The following is a 22,699-nucleotide window of genomic DNA, read 5'->3' as shown; positions in this document are numbered from 1 at the left end:
CAGATGGGAATTTTTTGATTCTGAGAAGACAGATTGAAATGTTTGAACTATAAATAGTAAATGTCAGTTTAAAACATCTATGTGGCTCCACAGAACCAAGGCTGTAAGATCTATGTCAGTACTCCTTGTTTTTTCCTGTGGAACAAACATTTACTGTAAGATGGATCAACTATAAATCCAGAGATAAAGCACAAGATAACGTGAAGATATTACGCTGGGTGCTGTTGAACTGTATTGCATTATACAGAGAGGTGTTTCTGTTATCTGCATGGCTGGACAAAATAATAGAAACACTGTCAAAATAAGACAATACACCTCTCTAAAACATGAAGGTGTTATTTATTGCAGGACTGTTGTATTAGACAGCATTAATAATAATAAACACATATAAAAATTCTGTGTGGGTATAGTCTCCTTTAAAGGTTTATATTTCTATTTTATGTTTTAAATGCATCATTATAGTAAAGCAGTTGTTTTTTCCTGGTGTATTTCATGGAGCATGCATCATATCATCACATCGTCTACAGGCTATGTGGTCTCCGATCAGCTCGCGAGATCATGCGACTCGCGGAGCTTTGGCTTGGCACGTGTGCTGCTCTTTTTTTTTTTTTTTTTTTTTTTTTCTCTTAGTGTGGCTCTCAGCTGCCGAGGCGGATGATGATGATGGCGGAGCTGGTTCAGGGACAGGCCTCGGTGGCTCAGCCCGGAACGAAAGATGACTTCGCAGACACGATACGCCGGGTCCGACAGGTAAAATGCTCTCCAGCGAACACAGCAGATGTGATGCTTTCGGACCTCAAGCAGTGGGTCTGTGTGTCGGAGCAGGGCAGGACTTTTGGTCGGGGCACCCCGGACCCCCTACTACTACAAACACTCCTCATGCAGCCCAGCCAGCCAGCGAGCTAGCAGGCTAACGTTAAGTAGCAGAGGTAGCTGAGCGGACAGATTAGAGTTTACACGGGGCAGAAGACGCGTTAATAAACTGTGTCAAAACTGACAAAAACGACCACACAAGTCATGTTTGACGGAAGACACGAAGGCCTTTTATAATGTCGAAGTTTGTGCAACTTTAGTAAGTTAAGTCGACACGCTGCAACCTGTTGTCAAGTCAGAAGTTGCACTTAGCTTAGCTTGCTAACTCACTAACACTTCAACAAGTTTGAGACCCCGGATCTTGACCCACAACGTGATTAAACCACAACAATTAGTTAAGACACGAAGCATGAACAACCGACCAGCCTGACACGCAGCTGGTTTTTGAGATAGCTTTTCTAAACTGGTTGTTGCCCCCAGTTAAAGAGACACACTGAGCCTGGTCAGTAACCACATGCAGCCCTGACGTCTAACCCCCCTCATTTCCCTTTATTCTAACACGAGGCTCGTGTATAAAACTAAAAGCAGATGTTGCACGCAACAACTAAACCGACTAGGCTAGTGTAGCTGGTGTTAGCTTGCTAGCGTGTGAGTGTGTGTCCTAACAGATAGGCCATGTAATGTAACGTCATCTGTTCAAATAAGCCCCCCTCCACTCCTCCTGTTCGCCACACTGGGATTTTTCCATTGCTGCCTGGAAAATACCTGGAAAAATATTATTTAGAACACAACCAGCATTTCACTGCTCACTTCTTAAACTGATATTTAATGTCAGATAGTAGCTACAGCAGAAATGGTCTATGTACGTTTGGTTACCATCAAACTGGTCAAAAGTAGAGCTGTGTGTTTGCTGTAACAGAAGATAAACTACCAGCTGCACAAAATAGTGTGCAAATTGGACTTTAGTCATCCAGCTGCTAGTTTAGCTTCCCCCAGTTTAGATTATAAACACACAGTGTATCTCTTTAGTTTTTTAGTTTTAAAAAGATATCAGGCAGAACAGTTACAGAGTTTAATGTACAACATTACATTAACAAAATATATAATACAGGTCTAAAGCATTAATTTGACGGTACGTTTTGTCTCATTTTACCATCTGCCCCTGACTTTCTTATCTGTGCCCACACCTTGTTAAAAGATCTCTGATTTGCTTGATTATTTGGTATCATCCTCTCAGCAGTAACAGCAGCATCAACCCTGCTTTTGATTTTTAATAGTCAGCATGTTTGCCATGTTTTGTTTAGGGTTGATGTTAGATTGTGGGTTTGCGTGATGCAGTGTGTTATGTACTTCACAGAAAAGAAAAGTCATCCCATCATTTTGTGTGTTATCATATGCCATCGAAGTGGCATGTAAAAACATGGCAAGTGGTAAGAGGTGGGAAGTGCAGGCCTCATTGTAATGCGTCTCTACAGTGGTGTGTAGCATGTGGTGTTGATTCCCACAGATGCAGTAATAGAAGTCACCTGCTTCTCATCTGACATTTAAATCTTGAAGCTGCATGAGCTGAAATTGCTTAGTAGAATTTCTGATAACTGCTCTGTTTTTTAAATTAAACAATTATCAGAGCACTGTGTGAGGGTCCATTAACTCACCAGTCTAATTCACCAGATGTTGACCTCTGCATTAGGCCTCCCTTTAGCTAATTATTGGATTCTGCCTCCCTCTGCTCGACCCCTCTTGTCTGTTAGTGTTTGCAAAATGTCAGTGTCTCAGTGTCACTAAATGTATTCATCTTGATCCTAAACAAAACCATGGACATTAACCCTCTGTAAACCAGGAAAACATGGACGACACACCACGTCTTCTAAAACATAAAAACCTAATTGAGAGGAAGTCAGTCATGAATAGTGTAGATTACTGACCAAACTGTCGTGCCACAGCGGCTGGTGGGACAAGGTGTTCTTGGATCCTAAATATAAACTATACATACTTTGGTTACCATGTGACCATGAGTCATGTGATTTCATTTGTCTTATTTTTAGACAAATCAGACATATACGTACATATTTTAAGAGTTGAAATATAAAGCCTGACTTACTATTCTGTTGTAGGTCTTTATTTATTTTACATATTCATTCATTAAAGATTGTTTCCAGGACGTAATTCTACCTTGGACGCCTGTCCAGTCCACAGTGGTGTTTACCCAGAGGCCTCAGTGGACATTGAGGGGGTTCCACTGCAGGATAGATAAGTTTGTACCAGACACTGCAAACCACAGTACAGACCACTAAAACCACCAGACTGCATGTAAACTGTAAACTCCCACTGATCCACTGCAGCAAATATACATATCTCTGTGCACCCAGATACATATTTTATAATGTGTGGTGTGCTCAAGTAAATTAAGATCTGACAAAATAAATTTGGTTTTTTGTATTTGTTTCAGGGTGCTTTGATCCGATAAGTTACAGTGGAGATTTAATTTAATAATTAAACTGTGCAGTTAAAAAAAAAGTGTAGGTGGCTGAAAACAACCACATTTCATTGCCCTTATGATTACATAACAATAAGCTATCTAATTTTTAAAAGGCTTTCTTACTTGGGTCTAGACTCATGATTGTAGGTCGTTTTTGTAAAGCTCTCTGCCCACAGCAAAACATCAGAACAGCTCATTAACCTGGTGTTCATCGCCCTCCTACTCTCTGTGGTCACCTGTACTGTTTTCATACAGCTGAATTCATGATTGAGTCGTTCTCATAGACATCTTTCTCTGTTTTTGTTTTCAGAAAATGACATAAGTCTGAAATTGTGATTTAATCACAGCTCACTAATACCTCATGTTAACCAGCAGTCATTCACAAGCTTCTCCGCCGTGGTGATAAAGTCATTGCTTTATGGTCGCTGAGTCCTAATGACAGCAGCTGCTGCGTGTTTTTAACTATGGTGACATTTAAAATGATCAATGACAGAGAAAGTTAGAAGTGAAAGAAATTTGTTCTTAACTTTGCCACCACATTACACCACAGCTCCATCATTGTTTTGAAAAACATCAGGCCAGTGTTGTTAGATTTAAACACTCTCTAGACTGTTTAAGAAAAGGCCAGTTTTTGCATGACAACAAACAGATGCACTTTAAATTTCATGAGCTTAATGTGAATGTGTGTTACAGTTCATGAGCTGCATCTGTGGCAACACATGCTAAATACTGTACTGATAAATGCAATTAAATTATAGTGTTCATGATAAACTCTGAGTATGCCCACTATGTTTGTTAGTAGCTGCACATTAGTCTCACTGTTGCAGCAGGATTACTTTTTTGACTTTTAAGAAATAAAATAAGATAAATTATTATTATGGACAAATGTAAGCCCTTGAACTCAATATATGAATAGAAATACTGTCAAAAATTTACCTTACTTAAAACTGTTATAGACACAGTTAATGAAACAGGTGTTTCTCAGCTATCTGTCAGCTCCGATGAAATTCTGAGAAACACTGGTTTCAGTGTGCAACCATTTTCTTGAGTACTGACTTCAGCTACAGTGCTTTTAATGTTGCTTGACACACACATAGCTACAGTAATGTCATATGAAACATCCAGCCCACACCTGCTTCCTTTTCTGCCTCCGTTGCACCCCTCTCGCTTCCACTGCTGGGCTCTGAAGTAGGTAATCATCCCCAAAGGTGATGGAAGACTCTAATTGCCGTCACGATATTTTCATATTGTGAAAAAAAAAAATCCAGTCAGGCGCAGATGTCAATTTAGTGTAATTTTCTGAAATGCTATACTTTTGTATGGAAGGAGAGGTGGCAGATTAACGGGGAGTGGAAAATGCTGTTGGCGCTCTCGTGCAGTGAAACTGAGGATTTAAATGTCCATCACAGCAGAACATGAGCATCTACTTTGGGTCGTCAAGTGGATGATTTTGAAAATAGATGTCGATTGGTTTTTAGCTAAGCTGTAATGCAAATAAGAGCCCTCTTTAAGTTGTATGCAAGCGGTTGTAAACTGTCCATCAGAAAAACACGTAGAGAAATTTACAGACCAGTGATTGTTCTGTCTGAACAAAACGGTTAATTGTACGTTTTACAAAGGAATCATGGGAGAGATACTGTGCAGGTATTTCTTTTATGTCCGCTCCCTCTACATGACAAGCTTAATTGATGAGTTGCTTATTCACATCTTTCTGCTTTTATTTGTCTCTGTTAATTCAAGAATGGTTGTCTTTCTGGTAAATGTTAAATTAAAAAGCCTATATTTCATTTTTTATTGTGTACCTCTGTAGATAAGACAACTTAATATTGCAGCTAAAGCAATGCTCAGCAGATTACCCTGACATTTGAAATTATGATGGTAAATTTGTGATTTGGCCTTCCCTTATCGTACCCTCCTACTGCTTTGTACAAACAGCCTGCACTTAAGGCTTGAAATAAGGAGCTGGAAACATATTTTTTGTGTTAGAGCTCTAGGCAGCTGTCATACCTGTCGTAACTTCCAGGCGACTCATTTACTGGCAGATCCAGTCGGTTGAGATATTGCTGCGTGCCGCCGTGATTTGTGTCATTTGTCAGCGAAAGCACGAAAAAGTTAGTTTTAGTCAGTGAGAGCTGGGACGTGACGAGTGTTTTCAAGGCAGACTGCTTCAAGCTGCTGTAATGTTGTACAAAGCAGCAGTTTTCAGCTGCTGTCAAAACGATAACACTCCACACAGCACACATCACAGCAAACACGAGGAAGATGAAAAAGAGATGGTGTCAGATTTAGGATGTCTTGGAGAGGAAATGTGTGTTCAGAGAATATCATCACTTATCCACTTTTCACCTTTATTCCATCTGTCCCACTGTGATGTGTCCCACAGATGGCAGCCAAGATGGGAGGAGACCAGATGTCCAACATGAACAATTCCTCCCCGGTCTTAGACCCCTCCCTCTACGGCTTCGGAGGCCAAAAACGTTCACTAGACAATGGAGGTAAGCCTTCATTATACATACACACACAGTGAAATCACTGATGCTTCAGCTTTTATCTTGCATCGCATGTATGTGGACGCCCTCATAGAAATATCACTCTCGCTTCATTATCCAATTTTGGTTTTGCTCTAACCGATCAAAGAAATGTGCCAATTTAAAAGCTATTTCTGTAAATCAGCACACAACAACCTGTACATCTCATTCTCTCACTATTTTTCTGGCTCACAGGAAGATGATTTTGCTTCCAAAACCCCGTTTGATTGATTGATTGATTGATCGAGCCTAGTGAGCCTGTTTTAAATAGCTGAAAAAGTTGGCAGCCAAAAAAAAAAAAAAAACGACCAGACCATTTATTTATGAAACCCCAGATTTCAACAGACTTTCTTGAGTCAAACTGAGATGCCATGATTTATTGATCTTCCCAAAATATTCCAAAATAAGGAATCTGTTTGTGTGTTCAGAGACTGTTTCAGTTGTTCTACACGAGGTTTAAAAATAAGACTTGCTGTCTAACTAGATTCCCAGATATTTATGTGATTGAACAACTTGAATTCCAGGACCATTATGTTTATGGCCTACATGTAATACATTTTATCTTATCAGCATTTGGTACAAGTTGATGTCTGAAGAACGTTGCTGGCAGACATTACAGAGGAGCAGGACGTGATTTATCATTCTCATCCCCAGAATTATTAACCCAGCTTGGATTAAGTGTAATGTTGTGTTAAAGGGGGAGAAATAAACTAGAAAAAAAAGCTCAACACTTTCATCCTCTTCAAACTCTTCTTCACCAACATTAGTAACAGCAGCTCTGTTTCTCCACTTGTTCACCACTTAAGCAGCTTTGTTAATTGATAAGAAATTTCAGAGCTGGACTTTGTTATCAGTCATTTTGTGTAGTTGAAAATTGATGCAGTGCGCCACAGATGGAGTTTTGTTGGGGAAACACTCTAATCTGTGAAGTGAGAGCCGTGGTTTTGTGTTTTCATGTTTGTGTGGAGTATTAAGTATCTGACACTGCAGCGTAGTGAGAAAAATGTCATCCCTGCGCACAAAACAAAGATTTGATCTGTTTCATATCCGTGAAGTCATTTATCCCGTCCTCCTCTTATCTTGTCACAGTTGTTTGTATGATATTTCAGCCCTGAATGCATGGATAGATAAATTGTATGCAATTCTGGTTTAGGTTTGTTTGACACGCTGTCATTGTTTGCACAATTTGTCCTCAGTCTCTCTCAGTCAAGGTTGTCCCACAGTATGGGGGGAAAAAAAAACATAAATGGTATCTGTGTAGCACCACAGTTAGCATTTAATTATCAAATGTACAAGAATACAAATAAGCTCACAGCCGTTCACACTTTATCATGTACTCTTGTCCTTGTATGAATTCAGTACACCTCCTTCTTTATATTCATAACTGTTCCATCCTCAAGCCTTAACCCCTGTGCATTTCCAGGAGAAGTGAAATCAGTGCAAACGCCCATAAAATTGATTGAACCTGCTAGATATCAACTCAGGTGTTCACGTCCATGGCAGCACATCCTCCAGTGACCCTGCAGGACCCTTGCTCGGTGCTACCTGTCAAAATTCAATTCAGGACCAGCAGCCACTGACCCGGCTGCTGCCTCTCTCTCTTCCCAAACGCCTCTGATTGAAACACTCACTCATACACTCGCAGGCCTGATTTCCATGCTAGTGAAAGCCCCCTGCTGTGGGTCAGACACCAACACGAAGGATTGGCAGGACCATATCCATCAGCTCCCGTCCCCTCCAGCACCGACACATTCGTTTTCATTCTGCTGCTCCACTGGCTGTCACTTTAACAGATATTAAAAATATTACTTTTAAACATGATCTCACCGTGTTTCTCACTTGTTAATTGGTTTTCTTTTCTCTCAGTAGGGAACCACCTCGGTGCAATGGTACATCAAAGGTGAGCGAACCAAACTCAGTTTTTGTCTCTCTTCATTTTAAAGCTCTTTGGATGTTTTCATAGAATTTGATCTGCTTCACTTAAGTAGCATTGAGATCATCTACTTTCAAAGTCACATTGTTTTCTCCATGTCACCAACATAGGCCTCATACACAATTACATACTCAATGTCATTTGTGTTTTTTTTTTTAATTAGGGCTGCACTTAGCAGTTAATTTTTCATTTGCTGGTTATTTTCTCTGTTAATCAGGTAATTATTAGCTCTATAAGATATTTGAAAATAGTGAGAAATTTCACCTAGAGGGGGCAAGTCGACAAATTCATCTGTTCCCAAATCTAAAAATACTAATTTTATTATGTTAGAAAACAAAAAGGCAACAAATGTTGTCATTTTAGAAGCTGGATTCTCTAAATGTTTGGGTCTTTGCTTGTAAAATGACAAACAATGAATCTGTCATCTATTTTTTTTTTTCTCATATAAATGTCTGTCAAACAGTCTGTCTGTTGCAGAGCTGGAGCAATCAATCAAGTATAATGTGTAGTGGTTAAGTGTGTTTTTTACATAAAAAATGCTAAAACTTCACTGATTCCAGCTTCTCAAATGTAATTATTTGCTGGTTTTCTTAATATTTTGTGGCAGGTCACTGAATATCTTTGACATGTTTTAGTACCAGAACAAGAAATTAATCTGCAGATTGATCAATGATGAAAATAATCAGTAGTTGCAGACTAATAGTCGGTTGGCTCAGATCTAATTTTAAATGGGTCTTGATTTTATTTTCTTTGGTCATCCAGAGTTATTAATCATGTTGTAATCTCTCACAGGGCTCTAACGACAGAAGACTTCAAAGTGCCTGATAAGATGGTGGGATTCAGTAAGTAGCCCTTGAGTTCTTTATAGTCGATGCTCATGTTTGACTCGTAATCATCAGTATTGACGTTCTACTCAGTCTTTGGGTCACTGCTTGGGGCCTGGGTCTAAATTCACAAAGGATTAATACTGGTCTTTTCTGTCCCCCCTCCTCGTAGTCATTGGAAAAGGAGGAGAGCAGATCTCAAGAATTCAACTGGAATCAGGTTGTAAGATCCAGATTGCTTCAGGTAAGTTACAAACTAAACACATAATCATTATCATTTCCCTACATACAATGGCTTCAGAAAGTATTCAGACTCCCTCACTTTTTGCACAATAGCTTGTGTTGCAGATTTAAAAATTTTAAATGGATAAAATTGTTGCCTTGCTTGTCAGTCTACAGACAATATTCCATAATGACATAGTGAAAACATCTTCAGAAACTCTCAAAAAAGCTAACTTATGACCTGTGGCTGGAGCCTGCAGAAAAGTGCACGTCATCACTTTATTCTGTTCTAAACCACCAGCTCTACTGGTGTAACTTGTATGTACTTTATTCGATATTTTAATCGTATTCAGAAATAAAAGAGCAGAATAGAGAGAGAATAAGCAAAGTGAAAAGGGTTTGGCCTTGTACCACACCTTGAAAGTGTAGCATTCCTAATTGTACAGTTCTGTAGATAAGAGACAATGCTGAGTGCCAATCTGGTACCTGCATTGTTTGCTGCACAAGCAACAGTTGAATATGTCTCTAAAAATAGGTTGTAGATTGTGTGTTAAAATTAATCAATGACTTTTTTGAAAGAAAAACATTGATAAAAATGAAAATTAACATTAACAGTATAACTTTAAAAAATAAGATAACCTCTGAGTAACATGTTTCCTGCAGTGAGGTTTAAAGGTTTTGGTCTTTCCTTCTGCATCAGATACATCTGGTATCTGAAGGTCAAAGCATCATGAGTTTGAGGTTCGAACTCGCTTCCACTTCCTTCAAAGAGCGTCAGATCTCATTTTTTATCAAATGTTTGCATCTTTGTTTTGAGTGGGTTTTTTGGTTTGTAAAACTATTTGCTGCCATTGTTATTGTATCCATCTTTGACTGGTGTTTGACGGAACATCACATGCCTACAAATTGGTATGTGGGACATGACACAGGAACAGAGGAAACTGTACAGTTAAATCCAGAATTCACAAAATTAGTCTTTTTTTGTTAAAACTATGTCAGAGAGATGGTAATATTTGAAACCATGGTTAGAGGTGGTAATTTTCAAAGTTGTGAATTATATATTGCTGTCCGACATTTTCTATTTAATACCAACAGCCAAGACAACAAAACATTTTGTTTATTAAGCAAATGGAAGTTGCTTGGCGTTCTCCCAGACCCACATTCTTCATATGTTTGCAATCTATAATATTGTCATCTTGGTTTTCCATATTTGATTGGAGTACACTCCGTACACATGATATCTATATTGCCTGTCTGTTCCTGGAAGAGGGATAGCTCTCTATTAAGGTTTCCTCTGGAGAGTTTTTCCCTGTCCAAAATGGGGGTTTATGCTGTACAGATTATAAAGTCTCTTGAGGAAAATTTGCAGTTTTGGGGTGAATAAATAAAGTTGACTACTAAATTCTTCTGTATGTGAGACTCTGCAGTTTCTTTAATTTTCTAATTTGTTACAGACAGTGGAGGCATGATGGACAGACCCTGCACACTGACTGGAAGCCCAGAGAACATTGAGTAAGTCGCAATTATATATACATATACAAAGACATGCAAAGCTCCCAAGTGCCCTCCCTGAAAATAATCTTGGGTTATTTATGACTAATGGCTAATGTGAAGTAAGAATATTTTTACATAAAATTTGAAACCATTGTTGGCAGTGTGTCCATGTAGCCTGACACATCGTTAGAAATACTGTATGTTGTATCTCTCTCTCAGGGTGCATGTGATCTTTTCTACTGGAATACAACATTTACAAAAACCATCTAGCTATGAGGAGGTGGGAATCTGACTTGCGTGTGATTCGCTTCCTAGTGAGGCATAAAGCTATTTCTATTTAAATACTTCTTTGAAAGCTCTTTACATGTGTGCTGATGGTTGCAACCCCCCTCCATTAAACAAAGTTCTGGATCCACTGCAAAGGTAAATCCTGTAATTTTAGTCATAGCTGCAGGAGCTGCTAACTTTAGCTCATAACCTGGTGCAGTGCAAGAAGGAGCCCTCCTCTGCACCTCATTTAAAACACATCTCTGATACTTCAGGATTTATGTAGTCTCTCTGGTGTGAAATAGAGTTGGTGAAGAAAGTGGTAATGGACCAGTTCTGGCACCAACAGTGGCTGGCAAACTGTCTTTCAGCTCTCAACTTTGACAGATTTACTGAAACTGCACAGAGAATTAGGAAAGTGTGCCCTATTGTTTTGACAAAAGAGGGCACGAACTCAAGTCTCTTTTCTCTTGTCCTCTGAATCACCGAGTCACCTGAACACCTCTTTCAACATTTAACAAAGAACAGTTTTTGTGCAGGGTCTGTAGCTGCGGTGACAAATGTGCTTTCTTGGTCCTCGCTCCACCCCTGCAGGCAGGCCAAGAGGCTGCTGAGTGAGATTGTGGAGCAGTGTCGGTATGGTCCAGGCTTCCACAGTGAGATGGACGGCAACAGCTCCATCCAACAGATCCTCATCCCCGCCAACAAAGTCGGCCTGGTCATCGGCAAAGGAGGAGAAACCATTAAACAGCTGCAGGTGTGGGAGCAGGTCACACTGGACATTTAGCACTTACAGTAAAATTAGGCTATTGACAACCTGACAACCTTGTTTTTGTGGGCTGCCAATACTCCTGCTCGGGGACATGCACACACTCCCAAATAATGTGTGAGTCATGTCCAGATGAGTTCCAACCCACATATTAGGCAGTGAATCGAATGTTAGCTACAGTTCGCAGTGTCCATTATAAGTTTGTTATTTAATGTGGCTCATTTATATCTAAGCTACATATGAGCATAATAGTTGTATTGATAATTAAGCAGAAGTTGAATAATGGTAAACAAAGTTTGAATGTGTGTAAGAACGTTTGCAGTACTGTGGACACTGCTTGGGGTAATGTTTTCTTTCTTTTTACATTTTGCCTTTATTAAATAGTTTACTATGGAGATACAGATAGGAGCCACTGAGAGAAAGAGATGGGCAATTTGCAACAAAGGTCTCTGACCCTGACCAACTCCTTCTTTTTAAGTGGTCCTTTTGTCCAGAGTCTTAAACCTTGTCCAGCAGGAGGAACTATAGAAGTAGTTACAGTTTTGCAATTTCTTTTTAATCTAATTACAATAATGAGGATTAAAGGGACAATCTGGTGAAACTGTATTTTTCTTATTGTCGAAAATACCACGAAAAGACCAAACAAACAATCAATCTGACTTAGAAGTATTGTCTGTGCAGCAAAGCTTGACATTGATGTTTCCTCTGTGCCGTGGAGTTCCATTGTTGTTATTATTGCAGCTATTAAAAACCCATCATTGAGCCGCAACACTGCACTGGGCGACATGATCTTCACTGCCGAGAACTTGGGCGCGGGGGTTTATTTGTAGTCGATACCACATACGCCAACCTGTGCTGTAAATGCCTATTAAAGCACCACATCTGCGGCTGGAAACATTCTCCTTCAGATACACTTTAAGTAATGTTTGCTTAAGGAAAAAATCTGTGGTGTCCAACAAAAATACTGTGCTTTTTGTAAAGATTTTGATTTGAAAATTGAACCTTTCAGATTACTGGAAATGTCTTTTCACACCCTGCGTGAGTGTTTGTGGGATAGATCAAAATAAAACCTGTTCTTTGACACCCGGCAGAATATCCACCCTTCAGAGTGAATAGTCTTTTGGGCCCCAGGTAACTCTTGTTTCTGCTTCTGTCTGGTCGTGCCCCTGCAGGAGAGAACAGGAGTGCAGATGATAATGATTCAGGATGACCCCATGCCCACTGGAGCAGACAAGCCCCTGAGAATCACTGGGGATCCCCACAAAGTGCAGGTCGGTCTCAGAAGAGCTCACTGTGTGCCACTTTCTTTCCAGTTTACACTCAATTTTACACATTTTATGCCTTCAGTCTGCACCTCAAACACTTGAAAACCTCTTTGTTTTTTGAGAGGCTTTCAGCTATACCTTTGCTTCTGCTTCACATCCAGCATTCTGTGATTAAAATTTTATTACGTGTAAAGATTTTGGTGTGTTTTTCATTTGTCTCTGTAGCAAGCCCGTGAACTTGTGGTGAAGCTCATCCGAGACAAAGACCAGGGAGACTTCAGGGCTGGCAGAGCAGACTTTGGATCCAAAATGGGGGGAAGCAGTCTGGATGTAAGAGCCTGCCTCTCTGTTCAAATATTGGACAGCCACGTTGATCCTGATTTTTTTATTTATATATTCAGAAAGAGCAACATTTCTATCTTTTCTAAATTCTGCTTTCTGTCCTCATCGTCCAGGTGGTTGTGCCCAGATTTGCTGTCGGCATCATCATCGGCAGGAACGGAGAGATGATCAAGAAGATCCAGAATGATGCTGGGGTCAGGATCCAGTTCAAACAAGGTGAGAAGTTAATGAGATCAAAAATAAAATTATACAGTGACAGCTACAGAGGAACCACATGGGGGACAGCAAGGAACTATGATAGGTCAGAGTTCAAGCTGCTTGTGTTTACACCTGCAAATTACTGATGCTGGTGGAGATTCTTGCTTTTATAGCCTTTATTATAATGAGTGAATGAATGTAAACATGCTGACTACATGATAATGGTAGTAAGAAATAGAGGTTACCTTGTTGTGAATCCAGCGATTTAAGTATGTCCATAATCCTCTGTCACTCATATCACAAAGTGAATAAAGGAATTCAAAGGAGGGAAATATAATTGAAACATGGTATGATGTGATCATGTACGACAAATTAGTCTAGTGTTGCGGTGGTGATATGAACAAGTGAAATAAGATGCAGACACAGTACAGTCTGTGTCATCAGGAAAAGGAATACATTTGACCTGTTCACTACTCAACTTGAGCTGTGAAGTCCAAACCTGCACAGTAAATATGTGTGTGATCCCAGAGCAGTTTAAGACCTTTTTGTCCTCTTGTACTCGTCCAGATGATGGAGTCAGTCCTGACCGAGTCGCCCAGGTGATGGGCCAGCCCGACCACTGCCACCATGCGGTCCACCTCATCAATGAACTGGTTCAAACCGCTCAGGTGTGTGGTCGACATCTGTAATAAAAAGCTCTCTCCACCGAACCCTTCTTTTTACATATAGCAGATCTAAACTTTAAACTGATTTTTGAATATAGTTTACTACTGTATCTAAGGACAAAAATATTGAGTGCGTAGATGAAACACCTTTGGTTCCCTCCCTACAGGAGCGAGATGGATTTGGGGGAGTAATGGGCCGTAGAGGACGAGGTGACAGTAACATGGGGGGGGCTGGAGGACTGCAGGAGGTGACGTACGCAGTACCTGCTGACAAGTGTGGCCTAGTGATTGGCAAAGGTAAGAAATTAGTTTTTGTAATTTTTAACTTTTATTTAGTTTGCTCAGTGAACTTTTCCAGTCATACTTTGTTTGTAAAGCTTAGATTTTGTGTTTTTTAGTAGCTTATATATGAAAGTTGCCATGAGTGTGTGTTGTTTTCTTTGTGGTTTCTCGCTGTGAGGTCTTCTCTCTTACGTGTGCTACGTTCTGACACAGCTCAGAGAAATAATACACAGTTGACCAATACAAACAGTCTTAATAAGAGTATATCCAACTCACCAGATTGCCTTTTTCATTTAATAACTGAACGCCGTTTGGTGTTGTGCCACTGCGTGAAACTGGTGAGAAGGGGAGGGGTGAGTGACCACCCTCCTATTCTCCCTCCAGGGCTCATGTATACAGCACAAGTGGCATTCATTGGCTTCACTAAGGGCTTAATGACGGGGATAATGCGTGTAATGTGACATTAATTGTTAAAGGTGCATAATAACAGCCCTCAATCATGTGGAAGGCTGCCTGGCATCTAATGAGGGTCTTTCAGCCCAATAGAGTGCAGCGAGGGAATGAATAGGAGGAATTAGCTTATTGGCTATTCATGCCCACTCTATTGCCAGCTATTTAAAAGTCATTGACCATTGCATTGGAAGGAGCTGTGAGAGTGTGTGTGTGTGTGTGTGTAGTGTGTGTGCATGCATGTCGCCTTGGTGTGTGTGTGTGCAGTGGTGGGCGGGGTCAGGGGGGGCCTCTTTACCTAAGATAAAAACATGGCAATAGAAATGTCAAGTGGCTTTTGTGCATGTAGTGGGGCGAGGGAAACAAATAAACCTGGGCGTTGCGTCCCCTTCTCTGTGCATTAGCATATGAAGTGGGCCAATATGGTGGAGATGGCGGTGGGTCTGGGTGCTGTCAGCCGTCCCTTAAAGGGTGCAGTGATTAATATCTTTACGATGCCATATGCAGCCCGTTGCCCCTCTGTTTTGACCCCCTACACACACACTCACACACTGCTTGTGATGAATCAAGCCACCCACCAACCTGCTCAGACTTTATTACCGACTCAAACACTGCAAGATCCCTAACAAGCAGCCCACAGCTTTACTTGTGAGTTTTGGGCTAAAATATCTAAACTCAAGGTTCAGTTACTTCTTTTCCAGAGCTTTCAGTTGTGCCTCAGTCTTCTTCAGCAGGTGAAGATTTTGCAGATCAAAACGGAAATTTGTTTGGTTGAAATCTCCAGGACAAAACTTGTGAATGAGTCAAACTACTGTTTCTAAGGTCAAAAATGAACTTTCACACTATACCCACGATAATTCAAAATGTGTCACTGACTGTTAAAATGGACTCAACTCCATTTTAGGTAAATATCTAAGTAGAAACTAAGATAAGTGAATATTTTTTGTCGCAAATCACCAAAAATGTTAAACAGACACTGAATGCAAGTTGATTCTCATGTGTTTATCATCATTATCATTATCAAGTGGAATACTGTCATTACAATGTATAATATAATGAAAATTAATGTCCAAGTAAATAGTACCTAGAAACTACCCAAATTAGTCACTAACTGAAGTGCTTATGACAGATTCTGAGCATCAGCTTGATGTTATGTGATTTTATTTTGCTTAAAAGTCCAAAACGTAAAGAAGATAACAAAAAGTAAAAGAATTTACATTTGAGAAGAATCTAGAAGTAGAACCAGTGAATTTCTGCCATTTTTGTTTTTAAAAACATCTTTACAAACCAAAATTGAGCTGATAAATTTGGCTCAATTGTTTGAGTTAAAATTAACAGTGAAAAATATACAAAACAAACTGAATCTACTCTAGGATATTACTAGAAGGATCAGTCTGGTGGAGAGTGAGAGCTATTATTAAAACTGGTTTTAAGAGTTTTTCCACAAAAGCAACAAAATTCATTTAGGGAAAACCTGATTCTTTGAAGGTGGAGGTTTCTCACTTGTAATTTGATGATTCTTACAAACATTTTCCATTCAGAGATATACATGGATATTATATAAATGTTATATTTATTTGAACCGTATCACTCAGCTCTGGTTTGATGTAAAGCTGCTGTTGCATTAGTAATTTCTATATCCCACATTCTGGTTGTGTTATTTGTCCCTTGAGGCGTCGGAGAATTTCTCCACCAGCAGCAGCTAACCAGTCCCTTGGCTTTGCCCTGAATGCCGTCACCAGTTGCACTTTTGTATCCCCTCCTTTTCTCCAGCTCACTAAACCAGTCTCATTAATAAGGCCCGTATTATCTGTCCTCACTACAGCCCAGTCCATGAAATGAATAGTCAGGGTCTTCATTGCTCTCTGCTGTCTGACTAGAAGAGCTCATAATGGCTTCATTAAGGCAGAAGTTTCATTTGGTTGACAATGGGTTAATGGCCCATGTGCAGTCTGTTGGCAGCAAGGAATAGGCTACGGGAGGAGGAGAGGTTTTTGATGAGCGTTTTCATTCGGAGGTCAGCCAGGGTCATCCGAGTGTCAGCCACAAGTGAACAAATGTGTAATTGATGTTGGGACAGCCCCGGTGTCCCCCCGGGAAGCACCCTCAGCCTTTTTTCGTTCAGATGGGCATTGTGGAGGGGAGGGAGGGGGTGGCGGCGGCGGTGGCTGTATGCCCCCCGTTCACTCCCTCCTCTCATCACGGAGGACAACACAGAGTCAAGAATGAAAAGGGTAAAAAAGAGACAAACGATATCCCAGAAGGAGGATACGCTTCAATTTTGGCCCTTTTCTCCTGCCAGCTCTGTTTCATTTCTCCCTGCTGGTGTAATTGCTCTCCCCACACGTCGGGAAGCTGGCATCTGATGCAGAGGAGGGGGTGGTGTGCAGGAGATGTCTCCTTTTGTTTACCGATTTGCATGGATGTTACCAGAGAATGGTAGATAAGTGGTGGGACACATGCCAGAGTCTTCATAAGGTAGCACTATCACATCAGTTTAGCTGAGTGAGTCAGTGGGATTCTGGCCTAATGCTGCGTTCATGTCCTACAGGAAAAATGACAGAGATGTGAAAGATTCCCATGTAAATGTTCGTGTCATCCAGGCGGCTGTTTGATTTCAGACCTGGTCATGTTGAAGTTAAAAGGAACTGTGCCTTGATGATACATTATAACCATTACATTTAGGTTTAATTACATCAAACCGCAGACTGTGGCTGATGTGAAGTGTCCATACTAGCTTGATTTTCAGACACTTCTGTAAAGAGCAGAAGTATCAGGTCAGATATGTTGAAACTTTCAATTATAACTTGGATATTGATGCAAATGCTATTTTCAAGTCAAATATGCCTGATTAAGTTAAATATGATACTACATGAACTATTCAGGATAAAGGTAGGGGTATGCTTGAAATGAGCTTATTTACACATCCAGCACATATGGAGCAACACTGCTATTAAAGTTGTGTCCAGTATTTGGTCTTTTTTTCTTGGTCTCCACCAACTACTGAGGGAAATGTCTGGCTCTTTAGCTGCTACATGCTCCACTCTGTTCACCAGCTAGTCTTTTAACTGTGTCTGTTTGTTGTGTGGTGCTGAGCGAGTAGTGTTCAGTGGGTTTTTAAAGCTTTTGTGCTAAAACCAGTTGCCTGCTGTGGCTGAAAACAAGTGAACACGAACTGAAACATTAAAGCTCTGGGCTGGACAGCTAAACAATGAAACTCACGATGTAAAGCTCTGTAAAGACAAGAGTAGCTGCAGATTCAGGTCATAATTCTCAGTAGGTTGATCATTATGAGAGACTCTTTTCACATTAACACACCGTTTTTACTTTGTCTTTATCGACTGTAGCCTCTTGTTGTAAAGTCGTATGTCAGCCACATAGGAAAACGTTACAAACTCATCATTACTTCATTCTTTTCCAGGTGGAGAAACCATAAAGAACATCAAAGAGCAGTCTCGTGCCCACGTGGAGCTACAGAGAAACCCGCCGCCCAACACCGACCCCAACGTGCGCATCTTCTCCATCCGAGGCACCCCTCAGCAGTTGGAAAAGGCTCGCCAGCTGATCGATGAGAGAATTGGGGTAGGTGGTCTGGCTATGGCTCCCCCTGGTAACAACCCCCCCACCCCCCCCCCCAAAAAAAAAAAAACCAAAAAAAAAAACCGCTATTGTCTGGCCTGATATTCATGAGCACATATGTCAAAGTGGGGAGCTGCTGGGTGAGCTGGGGCTGCTGTGGCGCTGGTGGCCGGCAGGATGTCACCAGAGGTTAAACATGAAGAATCCATCAAATGGACTTAATGGAGTGCATCAGTGGCCGGCCCTGCCCTCTGACCTTGCCTGTTGGCTCCTTTTAAACACAAGTGTGGTCTCTCACTCGCCTCCTCTTCCCTTTCTCTGCTCCAGGGCCCAGGAATGGGGAGCAACAGCAGCTTCGGTATGAACCCCTACAACCAAGGACCAGCCACTCCTCCTCAACAGTAAGGATGAAGTTCTCCTCTCAACATGTCACTGTCTGATATATTTGTTCATGTATTACTGGTCAGACGTGCTGATAATGTGACGCAGTGTCCTTAGCGGGAAATTGGTTGTGAAATGTTTCTCACTTTGAACTGTTTATTTTGCCTGAAGTGGGCCTCAGACGTTCATGACTGGAGGATGGGGTACAACCTTTCAAATATGGCAGCCTCAAGGCCAACAGGACCACAGTAAGTCAATGCACAAACAATTATACGAGGTCTGTGTTTACTGTACAGAATTTCAGTATAAAAACACAACAAATGAAGAAATCCGATCTCTCCCCAGCTGGATAGTCGTAGCCAATGCCTGACTCAATGAGGAAACAAAAAGTGCATAAAAAGTTTTCATCTGTTAAGTTGTTTCATTACCCATGAATTTCACTCCGAGCACAGGGGAACTCCAGGGAAGTTCTGTGCTGCTTCGTACTCAAAGTCTCGCGCAGGCTGGGATGAGGTCGCCATGTTCCCTGCGGCTAACCTCGTCCTTCCTGCGCGCACAGATTTTTAAATTTGCTGTCAATGGAAATCATTAGGAAGCACGAGTGCAGGAGGTGGAAATAAAAGGAGAAGCTAAGCTCACTCTCAGTAACTCTGGTGGTGGTATCTGTGTCTGGTTTCAGGTCACAATGGATCCCAGACGGGCCAGATGGACTGGGAGCAGTATTATAAAAAGCTAGGCAAGTGTCACTGAGAGAGAAAAGAACAACCAGCTTATGATTCACTTTATTTTATCTGTCGTGTTTAGTTTGAATTCTTCTTTGCTCATGTGCACTTAAACTTTGCCAGCCTGATGAAATGTGTGAATTTTGATAAAGAGTGTAAGCATTTCCTGTGCTTGTTTACAGGTCAGCAAAACCAAGCCCAGAGCACCGCTCCCGAATACAACAAAGCTTGGGGTGAGTCCTTGTTTTATTTTACCATGAGCACAACACAGACAGGGAAAGTTTGAGTTTGGCCGTCTCACTTCAAACCTGCAAATGTGACTTCATTCCTTCAGGCCAGACAGCCGGTCCTGGATCTCAGCAGACCTCTAATCCCGACTACAGCGCCTGGGTTGACTTCTACAGACAGCCGATGGCCTACTTCAACCAGGGCGCACAGCAGACACAAGCCCCGGGCCTTCAGGTGAGAACCAACCCCCTCCCCCACCGTTGCCTCTCAGTGTAACAGTCAAGGATAACCAAATCCCAGGAAAAGACCTAAACCAGCAGTGTGTTAGTCCATCAGTCTGAGTGTAGATTTAAGTATATGATCATTTTAGTGGATACAGTATGATGCTGTTGAATTGTGCTGCTTGAGAGGTGTTATTTAGACTCACTGGTATAAATTGTTGGTGGGGGGGGGGGTTACTGCAGAGCTGTTGTATGACTGTTCTTAATCAACTGGCCACTGAGTGTAAATATGTGTAAATAGGTCACAAACATTTTATGCCAAGAACTGTAGGTGTTAGTAAATGCTACTTAAACAGGAGCAGAGCTGAAACAGTTAGGAGTGAATCGATTAGCTAATCAAGAGAAAATGAATGTGGAACTATTCTGATAATGACTTTTTTCTGGCAGAAATGCAGTTTCTCACATTAAAGTTTGATGCTTTTCTTTGACATAACAATCAGTTAATTGCAGCCCTACATGCAAGTAAACTGTGTATTTGTTGGGCTGTTTTAGCTGCGTATTAATACACATCTGTGTTGTCACCCTCACATTCACCTTCCGGCTGCTATAAATGCACAGCAAGCTACAGTTGCTACTAATGTGAAACACTTCACCCATGCAGCAGAGTGTGTGTGTGTGTTTTGGAGAGTGTAACAGTGGAGGTCTATGGCACAGTACTTGTTTGTAGGATTGTAAATTAATCATTGGTTTTGGTCTTTTCATGGGATTTCTTGACAAAATAAACAGAATATCACCAAACTTTTCCTTTAAACTGCAAACAGATCTCAGTTTTTATCTGAGAGAAATGATCAACAGTCTGATTTTTATTCCACAGGATCATTAGAGAAGACGGCCAGGTTAAAGACTTGAATCACAGAGGATGAAAAACGACCCTTTTTAAACAGGGGGTTCTAGATTTGCAACGCCTTGAAGACTTTTTTTCTTAGTGAGAAACACTAGCTGTAGAATGACTTATATGATAAAGTAATATTTCTAAAATCAGGAACATTTATTTGTTACTAAATGCTTATGTACACTGTTATTTTGAATAGACAGTATCTGGGATCCCTTTTTGGACTTGAGAGAGCTGTTTCATTTTTTCTATATTTTCCTGTCTTTGACTCAGATTGTATCGCCAAAATGAACCCAACAGTTGTAACATTTCAAAACGCAATATGATCTATTTTTTCTAGTTATGTTGAAATGAAACCATGATTATGTGCTTAGCAGTCTTGAATACCGTTTGTCATATGTCATAAGATGTTTAAAGAGTGTGTTAAAAATGTTTTCCTTTTACATAATTCAGTGAAATGAAACTGTGATGTTTTGTTACAGGAAATGTATTTTTGTTACAAGATTTAAAAAAAGGATTAATGTCAGCCAGTGGCAATAGTTCTAATTTAATTCCTGTTGTGCATTGTATGCTGTTTTTCATTGTCATTTTATTGTACTCTGGTTTAAAAAAAAAGGTGCAATATCTTATTTCACTTTTGAAACAAAGATGGGTTCTCTAATATTTTTGACAGACTTTTAACTTGTAGTTTTAAGATGTTTTTTTTCTTCTTTTTTCAAATGGAAATGTCATGGATAATTTATTACAGTGATCTGATAGGATTTAGGGGGATGTTGCAAATAGCTTTTTTGCCTTTGCTACCTTGTAAAACTATGTATATATGCTCATATATTTGACTGTTAATTTAAAATATATATGTTTCATATATATACTTATATAAAAAAATTTCCTGTGATCAGCGTTGCAGGAAAATTGTCCCTCTTTTTCTGTTCTGTTTTCATACTGAAAATGTTCAAAGATTGTGAATGTGTGATTTGAAATTTGATGTTGCATCTTGTTATGAAGAAAAATAAGATTTTTTGTGTATGTTCTGTACCTGAGCTATTCAAGACTGCTAAGCCCTCTGTACTTCTACCTGTGTAATAATTAATGTAGTATTTTTATGTTTTAAGTATTATGATCAAGAAAAAAAAAAAACTCTTATTTGGTACCTCCCAGTTCACTAACGCCACACTGAGCCCTCGCTGTGGACTCGGTGGGGCGTTGGACTCAGTCCAATGCTAATAACTTTTTAATTAATTTTTTATTTCTTTGTGTGATCTAATATAAATGACATAAATGATGCATCATTATGGAAAACTGATTCTGGTATTAACATAATTTCTTAATGAAAAGGGATATAATTTCAAAATGTCTAATTATGGTGTTTGTTTTTTTTTCCTTATGTGTACAGTTAACCATGTATTAAAAACATCCAGACTACCTTTATTGTGTACTGTTAAGCTGATTTTCTGTTTGATGGATACTATAAACGTTGGAATGTCTTCTGTTGTATTCTGATACTAAGTGTTGAATATTCACGTTGGAAACTTTCTGAGAGCTCTTGTATATACTAACCGATGATACATAGAGGATATATAGGCCAACTGTATGTTTTAATGTTTTATAAACAGAAAATCTATATTTTCTATAGTTTATTTGCCAGTTCTCAAATTCAAATAAATTTTCCGCAAGCCTCTCTTGTGGTTGAGTTATATCGTTACAAGTTCTTAATGTTAAATGCAATACTTTTCCTCTTGTTTCACTTTAGGTGTAGTTTTACGTTTTGTCGTTGCACTGTGTCGCACCACTACGGAGCTGCCAGCTTAGAGGCAAGTATAAACTGTTTCAGCATCTTCAGGTGCACTATTATAAATCTAATGCACACAGTGGACGTCTTTAAATATTTTGTTACTTTTTTTTTTTTTTTTTTTTTTAAGATTTGAATTGGCAGAGAAGTTCTTTACTCAGTGCCTCTTGTTGTGGCAAATGTGCAAATCTAAATCTGTCATTTTTGATATCCAGACAAAAACACAGTGCTGAAAATTTGGTATTTTTATGTGATGTGAAAGAAGGAATGCACAAGATGTTGTCCCTCAGAAAACAGTTTAAAGTCTGTCATTTGATACAATCTCCCTGAATGACATTTTCTATTTTTTACACCCA

At 40.0% G+C, this 22,699-nt stretch overlaps 1 protein-coding gene across 2 annotated transcripts; it reads left to right on the top strand.

The window, feature by feature from the left end:
- Positions 1–596: 596 nt before the first annotated feature.
- Positions 597–21,978, top strand: fubp3 (far upstream element (FUSE) binding protein 3). Of its 2 annotated transcripts, none has more exons than XM_018662948.2 (19): positions 597–750; positions 5,676–5,787; positions 7,690–7,720; positions 8,546–8,595; positions 8,750–8,821; positions 10,254–10,311; positions 11,155–11,317; positions 12,502–12,600; positions 12,820–12,924; positions 13,050–13,152; positions 13,702–13,802; positions 13,967–14,096; positions 17,953–18,113; positions 18,438–18,511; positions 18,663–18,739; positions 19,171–19,227; positions 19,396–19,446; positions 19,548–19,675; positions 20,537–21,978. In XM_018662948.2, exons 1-19 carry the CDS (start codon positions 655–657, stop codon positions 20,543–20,545), a joined length of 1,677 nt encoding a protein of 558 aa, XP_018518464.1. In that variant the 5' UTR covers positions 597–654; the 3' UTR covers positions 20,546–21,978. The 2 variants fall into 2 exon arrangements, with proteins under 2 accessions (XP_018518464.1, XP_018518463.1); XM_018662947.2 differs by having other exon boundaries at positions 7,687–7,720.
- The last annotated feature ends 721 nt before the right edge of the window (positions 21,979–22,699 follow it).

This window comes from Lates calcarifer, linkage group LG9 (assembly GCF_001640805.2).
Source record: "Lates calcarifer isolate ASB-BC8 linkage group LG9, TLL_Latcal_v3, whole genome shotgun sequence".
Classification (NCBI taxonomy): domain Eukaryota; kingdom Metazoa; phylum Chordata; class Actinopteri; family Centropomidae; genus Lates; species Lates calcarifer.
The sequence above is the reverse complement of the archived record's forward strand: the minus strand, read 5'-3'. Positions and strand labels throughout refer to the sequence as shown.

Coding starts and splice junctions, on each gene's coding strand:
- fubp3 (XM_018662947.2), top strand. CDS start 655: ATGATGATGATGGCGGAGCTGGTTCAGGGACAGGCCTCGGTGGCTCAG. Junction 12,601..12,819: donor GGGATCCCCACAAAGTGCAG/GTCGGTCTCAGA, acceptor TTGTCTCTGTAG/CAAGCCCGTGAACTTGTGGT. Junction 18,740..19,170: donor TCAAGGCCAACAGGACCACA/GTAAGTCAATGC, acceptor GTCTGGTTTCAG/GTCACAATGGATCCCAGACG.